Source organism: Leptosomus discolor, chromosome 7 (assembly GCF_034619465.1).
Source record: "Leptosomus discolor isolate bLepDis1 chromosome 7, bLepDis1.hap2, whole genome shotgun sequence".
Classification (NCBI taxonomy): domain Eukaryota; kingdom Metazoa; phylum Chordata; class Aves; order Leptosomiformes; family Leptosomidae; genus Leptosomus; species Leptosomus discolor.
Window position 1 is genome coordinate 24106266 of NC_141397.1, and position 11056 is coordinate 24117321.

At 38.6% G+C, this 11056-nt stretch overlaps 1 protein-coding gene across 1 annotated transcript; it reads right to left on the reverse strand.

Annotated features, from left to right (window-relative positions):
• Positions 1 to 735: 735 nt before the first annotated feature.
• LZTFL1 (leucine zipper transcription factor like 1) lies at positions 736 to 8789 on the reverse strand. Its single transcript, XM_009956553.2, has 9 exons — positions 8698 to 8789; positions 8027 to 8221; positions 7439 to 7499; positions 6514 to 6582; positions 5298 to 5363; positions 5079 to 5156; positions 2179 to 2352; positions 1591 to 1694; positions 736 to 774 (listed from the first exon to the last, which is right to left on the reverse strand). The coding sequence occupies exons 1-9, from the start codon at positions 8772 to 8774 to the stop codon at positions 756 to 758; spliced, it is 843 nt and encodes a 280-aa protein (XP_009954855.1). The 5' UTR covers positions 8775 to 8789; the 3' UTR covers positions 736 to 755.
• Between the last annotated feature and the right edge of the window lie 2267 nt (positions 8790 to 11056).

Genomic DNA, 11056 nt, shown 5'->3' on the forward strand with positions numbered 1-11056 from the left:
AGCTGCTCTGTTAGCAGCTTCCCTACGTGTTCTCAGATTATCATCTTAATGTTAAGAATACTGGTAAAATCAGAATCTGCCTTCTGACATTCAAATTTGTTTCAAATAAATTCAAAGAAAAAGCACGACTTCAATTAGTGGCTTTATTTGAAAGGCTCCAGCACTTCCGCTATAAAGTGTATTTACCTCACTGTCTAATGATCATCCTCTAGCAAAATGTTACTGACCACATTTTGGTAAGGTATGACATGCCCAGCGGGAAATAACATTACAGAATCAGCGTGCTTCATTTTTTTCCTCCTACTTTCTACTTCCACTGATGGAATTTTCACATATAATGTCACCTCATGGCTACATTAACTATATAAAAATAACAACTGTAGTTTCCACCTCAGAGACATCAAAAAACCCTAATGCTTTTTTTTTTTTTCCCCTTTTTTTCCTTTTCTTAACAAAAATAAACGCCTTTCTTTGTAGAGAATGACCTCAGTTCTTCAATAAGCTCCTGTTTGCCATTTCTCAAGGAATGTCAGCGGTTAACAATTAAAAACATGACTATAGAAACTAATACCTATAAACTGTAGTTTTACAAGAAAGTAAGGTAGGAGTTTCAGCGTGTTATTAGTATTAATAAAAAGTTATTTTAAGCACTAGAAGCAAGAAATATACCATTCAAAACAAAAATTATTGAAAAATAATACCAGTCTACATTTTCTTTCTATGGCAGCTTCTGATCGATCACATGTTTTTGCATTTTAGTCCTCTGGCTCATATCTAAGAATTAAAAAAAAAATAATACTTTTAAAAAATCATTAAAACAGAGCAGAAAATACCCACGAGACCATATGTCTCTGAAGAAATGTGAAACCCAAGTTAACAAATTACTCCCACTAGAGACGCATTCCTGTCAAGGTTCACTGTATGATTTAGGGCACAGACAAATGTACATACTTTTTAGACTATTTTCTCTTTCTAGAATTGGCCAGTCTACCAAATAGTAGAATGAGGAAATGACGGAGGAACCTACCCACAAATCCCAAAATACTGGCAGAAATTGAAACAGAAGTTTTAAGTTCCATCTCTGTCCTCCTGCAGCGTGGGTCTAAGCCACCCGTGTTGCCAAAGCTCACCTGACATTTGCAGAATGACGGTCTTCTACGCAATGTAATGGCCAGGGTGCATCTTTTCTACTCAATGCAGGCCTAACCCTGTTCACATACTGTGGACTTGTCATTCCCATAACCAAGTGTGGAAGAAATAAGACCATGCCAAAGCATCTGGTACATCTCCCATCTCTGTGTGCAGCACTTGGGGGCTTATCTGCCACACCCACAAATATTCTGTCTGTATCCTCTCCATACTCTCATTACTTGCCACACGGTAGCTGCTGTTGCACACATCAGTCCTATTCCCCTAGCACCCATTAAAAGGATTGCCTTGTCAAAAATCACAGAACAGCCTACTAGAAATTCTTTTTAAGGGAAAATTTACAGTCTGTTTTAGAGACAGCTTCACATTTCTAAAACAAAATCGAAGCAGAACATAGATCCAGAACAAGGACGTTTGGACAGACAGGACGGCACCGCTTACTTGGAAAGCTTTTTACGTAGATCCTTTATCTGTTCATTCTTCTTAGTGAGAATCTCTTTCATGTTGCGATAGGCAGCAGTTTGCTGAAATTTCTTCTCCAATTCCTACATAAGAATAACATGAACATATTATTTACATATTATGAAAACCAGGCTAAGATGCTTTTTAAAAAAAGATGACTTGCTTTTCCTCCTCGTGTTTCAGAACAGTAGTTTCTCTTACTTACTCAAATTTAGATGAAGTCAACTAGCAGATTCAAATGAGATTACTGGGAGAGACAGAGAAACACAAATTTTATTTTCTAATGAAATCAGAAAAAAGTCTTCTGAAGACTGGGAATACACTTTTCATTCAAAAATTTCTCTGCAGACAAATGGGCAGTTTTAAGTATTCACCTAGTTATAACCATGCAGTTAGTTATGGTTTTGCTATTTTATGTGTAACATGTTTTTCCAATGAAATAAGAAAGATACACAGGGATAAGTGTGACCCAGTAAACTCTGCATCCTGCAGTGTACGCTTGTTAAATTACCGATCAGTTAAAATGTGAGTAAGGATCTGGACTTCACATTACAATAAAACGCTAACCTTTTCAGCTGTGGATAGCTGATCCTGAACTTTAAGCAAGTCATGTTTTGTTGTCACCAAGTTCTCTTCCAAGAATTTTTGGTTTGCAGTAGAGTCATTCAAAGTCTTCTCAAACTGGTATTTCAAAGCTGCCACTTTATTCTCCAGTTCAGTGATATCCTGGTTTGCATTAATCTTCAACAGAAGAAATATTTAAAATATTTAAAATATGTCAAATGCAAGAGAAGAAATACTTAAAATGTCAATTGCAAAATTCCACATAAAGTGGGTACATCTTAATTTTTAATAATTATGTTCATGTTATTCCTGTAAAGTCTACATTAGAAGTGCTTTGGTTAAAAATATTAGTAAAGTCTTAACTAATTTATAACTTTAAAAAATTGTTGATAAATGCATTTTAAAGATGGCTGGACTGTCTTCTCTGCCAAGTTAAGGTCTCAAGTTTTGTACTTCATTTCTTTAGGAATTAGGTGAAGCCACAGGATGAAGCATATCACAAGAAGTTACTTAGCATACAGGAATAGTAAATTACAGTTTAAGATCTGAATGCCTATGCTGTAATGTATTTTTAAAGCAGGTAAAATATCACAGGCATTCAAAAGCCGCTAGCATAATAGAGGTAGGAAGGGATGAAAGTGTTAAGGCTCATGTTATCAATCAGGTACCCATACTGCACTGTTCTTGGATGCATTACAAAAAGGGCCTCCACAGTTGCTTGTGAAGCAACTTTTCTGTTTCCTTGTGAGAAGAAACAACCCAAACTCTTCTGGCCATCAGTTCACAAAATACTATATTCATGTAACTATTCTTTGGATTTCCATTTAAAAACACTAAAAAGCTCTCAGGTTTAAAAGCTCAGCATCAAACTCAAAAGCATAATGGCTCAGGATGAGGCTGAACCAGCAGCACCTTAAAAAGAACAAAAATCTAAAACTAAGGAAGCTCTGCTCCTTTTTCTGTGTGGAAGGTAAGATTTGAGAATGGGAAACCACTTGATAATAGTACCTGTACAGAAGGAAAGCTTGTTTTGAATTTTGAAACAGTCCAAGGGTGCAATGCTGGAAAGCACTACATCGTATAATGTTTCAGATCAGAACAAAGAGCAATCATTTTTCTAAACTCTGACATAAGTCAATTATGTAAAAATTCAAAATCCTCAAGTTAAACTTATCCAACAGAGCAGTTACTCCCTAACTGTGGTTCCCACTTGCTGTGTGGAACCATATTAACCATTAAAAAAAACCCCAAACATAGAAGTCTGATGAGCTAAGAGTCCTTAAGAACCATTGTGGTTGGCAGTCATTTGTTTGTCCAAAGAGTTTGAAAACTACTGCTTTAATGAGCAACTGGGTTCATAGGATTTTATTGACACACATCCTATAAAAACATGGTGTGAAAACAGATAAAATTCAGAATTTTCTCCAAACAACTACTACTTTAATTGATTAAAGTAGTACATTTCGGCACTGTATCTACTAGCTAAACAACATATATATGCCTGTAAATAGAAAATGTAAAAGCTGGAGAAGAAAGTGACAGATTAGAGAGAGCAAATTAGGACGTAAAAGCTGAAGATACTCAGCAGCCCTGACATTGAGGCCAATTCATGTTTAACCAGAAAAGTAGGATGAGATTTGGTTCCAATCTTTTAAAACTACAAACACTATTATCCAGGATTTAATAAACTCCTTTAATATTTTAAACCTTTAACAATTCAAGGCTTAACAAAACAGATAAAGAAAATATTTGCCATGACTGACAAATCAAGTTCCCTATTAAATAATATTATTGAATACAGATTTTTAAAGTTACTAATAAAACTATAACACATTAAGAAAGCCAAGTACATACCATAAACCAGTTAGAAAGCAAAATAAAAAGAAATCAGATTAAAATTTGAAAAAGAAATCAGGATTAAAATATGAAAATTAAAGCGGAAATGTTTTATGATATTGAACGTCACTTCCAAATCTGTAAATACTGCAGGAATTTTAACAAGTCAGTTTCTCAAGGCAATGGGATTAAAGCTTTCTAATTTTATTAAAAGTTCGAACTGAAATGTTTTAAATTTAAGAAACAATCACACATGAACTAACTCTAGAAAATTCTAATTATTGGCAAAATAAAGGTATGAACTTAAAAAAATACTAAGGTGACCTGAACAGATTTGTCTGTGTCAAACTGCATGACTTCGGGCTTCTTACATTTTGTTTTTTTTTCTGCAGCAGCAACTCACCATGCTTGCAAATAAGATTAAGAACCTCAAGCAGTAAAAATAAATGGTGAACCACTTTTGACAGTACACTGATATGGGCAGAATCACAGAAAAATCAAACATTTGCCATCCGACCCATGATCATCGACACTTGTAGCAAAATTTCAATACAGGACACTGGACACTTACATATAAGTATTTAGGTTTTTAAAGTCTGAAGTGAGAAGCAGCAAGTCTGGCTTAGCCATGTCAATATTAAGTGTGACAAAAGCTTGAAAGAATTAGTGTTTTACCATTGCTACGAAAACCAGGTTAGGTATCATTCTTTTGTTAGTAAATGGGAAGAAATGAACAGAAATAAATTTCTATCTATTAATACAAATATCACCCCTGAGACTATGAACTCTGGAATACTACTTCCTGATAGTACCTGGAATAATACTTTCTGATAATAATTTATCATGGTCTATGTGACACAAAATACATGTCATAACATCAACTAACATTCTGGATCATCTGCTGACTGACACACCAGCAGGAACAGGCAATGTCAGCAGGAACGTGACAACACTAAGCCGAACTTTTGTATTTGCCAGGAAAGAAACACACCATACAGACCAACTTTATAGATGTACAGGCAACTATTGTGTTAAACGAGGGTGGTGGAAATGTTAATTATATTTACCTTTTGATCGTCTTGGATCATCTGTAAATCCTTCAGTGACTTCTCTAGCCTGGACTTCTCGTCTAGTGCAGCCGTAGCCTGTGATACATCGAAAATGTACAACCTCAGAAACGTATTTTAATTGAAAACATAAGAATAATAACCATGGGATTCTCATTTAGATTTTTTTTTTTTAAATATGTAAACAGCATTAAGCATTCAAGTTTACAGGGAATTTACCTGTGTTTCTATGGTCTTGAGTCTGGTCTTCAATTTTTCATTTTCTTCTTGGAGACAAGCCACTGTCTTTAGGTTAATGAATGAGAAAAAGTTTGTGAACACTCTTGTACTATTTAGAATTTCCCAAAATTCTGGGTTTTTTCAGGTAAGAAAATATGCTTCATAGTTTAAGAAAGCAAACAAGCATATGAAAATGGCCTCCATAAGAAATTAGTAATCCAGTTATTTAACGTGTTTTCTGCCTCAGTCAGCAAGAAATTTAAGTCTCCAATTCTACTGTAATAAACAGGACTATTCATTTAAATTTGGCACGTGCTTCACTGAATTGAGCTTAGTGAAACATCTTGTTAGTATCAAGAGTCACGATAAAGAAAATTGCACGTGCAGAGATGCAAATCTCATTGCTGCTCATCATTTGTATTTTCAATCAACAGGCAAGTAAGAACTTATTCATAGTTCACGTTTAAAAGAGACAAATTCCAGGTTACTGCATATCATATTCTGTGAATTCTAGAAGACAGAAAATGCAACTTCTTGCTAAATACCTTGACTGCCCATAACTTAAAAGTGTATTGTAAGAAGTGCAGCATTTTAAAAAAGTTCAGCTGAACTAAACAAGTCCAATACCTAATAAAAACTACTGATAATATTAAATACTAGAATGTGTTTTGTAATTCCGGAATTTTTAGAAGTGGGAAATCAGATGTTCTCAAAACTAGTAAATTTCAAATTCCTTAAGTGCCTGTTTCTTTAGGAGGAATTTAATCAACTAACAAAAGAAAAAAGACTGAATGTAATGACTGACTTCAAATGATAGAGAAAATGTTTGACAAACTAATCATTTTGGCCAGCTACATATTTTAATTTACTTTCTTGTTGAAAAGGAAAAGCCAGACAGCTGCACAGAACAAACAATATTGGTTTCTACTAATTTACCTCAATAAATGGAAAAATAAATCATTACAAAGGCCAAAATGTCTTTGCAAATGGAAAGTCAATATTACAATTCATGTTAGAGACCATAACCACACTATAAATTTAAGATGCTTTACGATATTTATTAATTTATTAGCATTTTACTTTACATTCTGGGAGATATTACCTTGATGTCTATAGCGACAGGCACATTCTACAGATATTACTGTACAGCTATCAAGCTCAGCTGAATAAGCAGAATGGTCATTGATCACAATGGCCCAGACAGACAAGTTCTTACCTTGTTTAGCAGCTCTGACCCACCTTCATTTAATGGAGCCAGTTTTGGTTTAATGAGATCTGCACTGGGCTAAAGAAATAGTAAAGATTAAAAAATTAAATTACACAGATTTCAAGAAGGAAGAAAAGTATTCCTTTAGTCTGTAAAATAAATACTGACTTTTAATTCAGCTTTCTTTTGTAAAGCGAATGAATGACCTATTATTTCAAGTTCATTTTTTACTGGTACCTCAGCTCTTAAGTTATATACTTCACTTTCAGCCAAAGTTAAACAAAAATACTGCAGAGACATAAAAGGATTGCAAACTTGAATTTATAAAAGACTACCAATGCTGCAGCAACCAAAAGACAAAGGAGTAAGCAAAACAGAAAGAATATTTGAGTGATTGTAAGAGTAAAAAATATTTACACAGCTCCAAATAATTTTCTTATTTTAAGTATTCAAATAAAATATATATTAACTAAATATACCTTTACGCTACAAACCAAATAAGGTGCAACCATAATCATACCAGATAAACTAGAGTCGTATATGTAAGGTGGCATCTTCTCAGCTCTTGACTGCATGTTGGGACAAGCAAATGGCCTGGTCTTACCCCAATTTCCAGAGGGAAGGGAATCTAGGAGCAGTTGCTCCAACACACCCCTGATCCGGCTGACTTTGGGATGAGGATTATGAGGCATGCCCTGGATGAGCAGAATCTGCAGTCTGGAAACAGCCAAGGCAATGCAGTGCAACCCTTGGTGCCAAAATGCAAAATGCTACTTTTTGGAGACTTTAAAAGATTTGTTTTGAAAAATCGTGGGGGTTTTGGTTTTGTTTTGTTTGTTTCTCTTAAGCACAAAGAGTCAGTACTAAGTATTTTAAAGATCTGTCATGACTCCGTATGACATATGATTATGATTTGATTAAAATAAAACTCTACCTTCTTGTTTGAAGATGTAAATTCTGACTTTTCAAACTCAGCAACCTGTTCCAACAATTCTCTTGAAAAGAAAAATAAAGGGAGGCATTTATTTTACTAAGAGAGCTGTGCTAGGAAACAGATTTTACCAAGCTGATGCTATGCTCTTTATTTCATGTAAGATTCTCATTAGAAGTACAGAATGAAGTCCTATGCAAATACAACAAATGCAACAGCTCATGTCACGCAACAGTATGGTATATGCATTAGAACTGTAACATTTAGCATCCTTGATTAAAATATAATCTACCCAGACAACAAAGGCTTTTTAATCAAAGCCTATCACCTACTCTTAACTGATTAATCCAAGTAAGCATATAACCAATAAAAACATCTTCCTGACAAATCTGAAATTATTGTGCACCTTGCTACTTTATAGATGGAAGACTTGAAACTAACCTATCATTGTTACAATAGTAAAAGAATAGGTTTCTATGGTTAGGAAAAGAATGCAAATAGTCGACACTTTCTTACATCTTTAAGTTAGAACTTTTATCTATAAGTTTTCTTATTATTGAAAGACATATATGAAAGTCCAATAGATGTTACCGATTCTCCAATTCAGAGATGTCCGTCTGTAACTTAAGGTACCATTTCTCAGCCTGTGAAAAGAGCTGACGCAGAAGTAAAACATCGGTGTAAGTTGTATTTATGAGCTCTGACTCCACTTCACTGTGTACAACAGTCCGCAGTCCATCCAGCATGTCTATCACCTCATCGACTGTGAAGGTCTCCTCAACAAGTCTAAACAGAACAGTCAAGGTGAGTCATGTATGATAAAGGTAACGATTTTGTGTTGTTATGAGACCTCACTATACAGGTATCACTCTTAGATAATGCAGCGTCCTTATGAAAACATCCACTGTCAGTAGTTATTAGATGACCATGGCACTACTAATTGGTTATTGTATTTAAATTTTCTCTTGGAAACATTACAATCACAAATATTACTTCAGCTACAGTCTTGCATCGAATTTAGACATCAGAAGCAATATATAAAGCAAGGCCATGCTGTTGATATCTCTGTCAATTCCTAAGAATCCGAACATCTTAGTTTTAAAAGGTCTTGACTTGTAACGTTTGCAAAATTACTGGGTCTTTCTTCCTCACTAAGACCATACCAATGTAAATGGAGAAAGTTGCCCCATAAAGCATTTAAACCTGTGCTTGCTGCTAGCATATTTTGCTTTATTCTTGCTCAGAGCCACCCCCCACGGTACCTGCTGTCCTTAAGGTCCTGAAAACAAGAATCCACTGTTTTGAGACACAGGCCACGCTTGAAACGAGCAAAGCGCATGTAGCTGATCACTTCATTCTGGTGGTGCTCATTAAGGCCTAGCTCCGCCTGCGGATAAGGACATAAGCACAAGGAGAAATGTACACTGAAATATGTAAAAAGGAACATAAGTATTGTGAAGACTTGCCTTCTGACTAGTTTCTGTGCTTGCTTGCATACAGTTATCATGTTAACTAGTACGTTAAAAGCCAACCATATTTTCATACGTGTAATCCCTATATACCTCACATGAGTGCCCCCACTTTGAAAGTGCCACTAACTTGGAAGTAAGTCCTCAAGTGACCAGTACCCTCAGAAAAGTCATACAAAATTGGAGACAGAGACAATCAGAGGATCAGAACCAGGACCGTAGGGGAGAAGAAGCTCTTGGATAGATTTGTTTGTATTACATGTACATGCATATAATGTAGTTGAATGATGTATTTTTTTAAAGATTAACAAAAATACACAGGAAAGTAGGTTATGTTTCTTTGTTAGTTTGTACGTAAAATCTTGAGACTTCTCATGTAATCTTAAGTGATAGTCGGAATTTGTTTCTCAACAGCCCAGACACAAACATTCCCAGGGCAAATTAAGAAGGAAGGGTTTTTACTCTGGCTAACTAGCCCCTCTACATATGCCTCTATTTCAAAAGAAGGAATATTGCCATGGCCAATGACGTTTGAATAAACCTTGCTCATGTAGGCAGCACAAGTCACGAGGAGGCACAACACAGCACGAATGGGAGTTTATAAGCACAGTCCCTGGAAAGCTGATGCAACCAAAGGTGAAGCCCATTTCATTTGCCCCAAGCTACTGAGTCAGCATTGCTGGTGTTGGAGACAACAGTGTAGCAACTCAGACCAAACAGTTAATCTGATCACCTTGTCCTCATTAATCCAACTGCACGGAGTAGCTCCAGTGAAAATGCAGTGCTGCGATACCTGGATGAACAATACTGAAAACGCGTAGTAATTACATGTAGTAAATAACTAATTTAGTAAAATATGTTGAGTCCCTTCTTAATAGCTTTTCCATTACTTTAATCATTCTTGAGCCCTTTTTCGAGCCTCTTTTAAGTACCTTTCTTAACATGTGGTAACAGTAATATGTATAGTATGCCAAAGGAGGCTGTTACACTGACCTATACGTAGGAGATGTACAGATCTCAACTGCCTGGAAATTAAAGGCGGTCTAGAAAATGGCAACAGGAGTAAATAAAACAAGCTCTCACAACGCGTTTGCAAGTCCAGTGTCTCCCATAAAGTCCCACATCTTGCAAATGAGAGATCATACGAAAAGCTCAATTAACAGCCTCTTTGCTGTCGCTGGGTTTTCTTGAGGTGAAAAGTTTCTATTCGTTACAGACAGGAAGACATACGCCAACACCAGCGCTGAAACCTCACAATCCAGAGCGCAACCACCAAGGGACATTAAACTAGTAAATAAATCCATAAGCTCAGACCAAAGCCACTCGTGATCTCCAAGTCAGCTACGCCGATACGCAGCGACACGCCCGCGGCACCGGCCCCTGCAAAAGCCCCGAGCCGCACCGCTCTCCGCAGGGCCCAGGAGGGGGGCACGGATACCCCGGACGGCAGCAGCAGCCCCCTCGAGCAGCCCCCGCACGACGTCGGGCCGCCTCTCCCCGGCGGGACTTGCCCGGGTCGCCTCCCTGCCCAGCCTCAGGGCCGGCCGAGGCAGAGCGCCTCCTCCCGGCTACGGCGCCGCTCTGCCCCGCGGCGGGGGGCGAGGCCGGCCAGACGGCGAGGCCGGTCAGACGGCGAGGCCGGCCAGACGGCGAGGCCGGCCAGACGGCGAGGCCGGCCAGACGGCGACGCCACCCTGCGCCCAGAAGGGCCGACGGCCGGGAGCGGCTCCGCTACTCACCATGGCGGCCCCTCCGCGGCGCTGGGACGGCGGCCGGGCTCGCCCGCTGCCTACGGGCTGGCGGTTGCCATGGAGAACGAAGCCTCGCGAGCGCCCTCGCTGCGCTCCTATTGGCGGCGGCTCGCACACGTGTCTCGCACCGCCCGCCCTCCCTCCCGCCCCCGGGCGTCGCGCATGTCCATTGACACGATGGGGCTTCTAACCGTCCTCAGTGTGATGCCCGAGGCGGGGTGTGCTCGCCCAGGCCTGGGGGAGGTGGCAGCCGCGGGGCGCACCGTGCTGTCGGCGCGCAAGGAACCCGAGCCGGGGAGCCTTCCCTCGGAGACTTCGGCCCGTCAATGACAGCCGGAACAGCTCGCTGCGCCGTGGCCTTCTCCCCGCAGAGCGGCAATGATCCTGCCCCAGCACTGCGC

Bases quoted from the DNA above. Each gene is read 5' to 3' on its own strand.
- LZTFL1 (XM_009956553.2), bottom strand. From the start codon at position 8,774: ATGCGCTTTGCTCGTTTCAAGCGTGGCCTGTGTCTCAAAACAGTGGAT. The intron at 7,500-8,026 runs GTAACATCTATT...TTTCTTTTCAAG, and splicing joins ATCTCTGAATTGGAGAATCG to AGAATTGTTGGAACAGGTTG. The intron at 1,695-2,178 runs GTTAGCGTTTTA...ATTCTTATGTAG, and splicing joins AGCTATCCACAGCTGAAAAG to GAATTGGAGAAGAAATTTCA.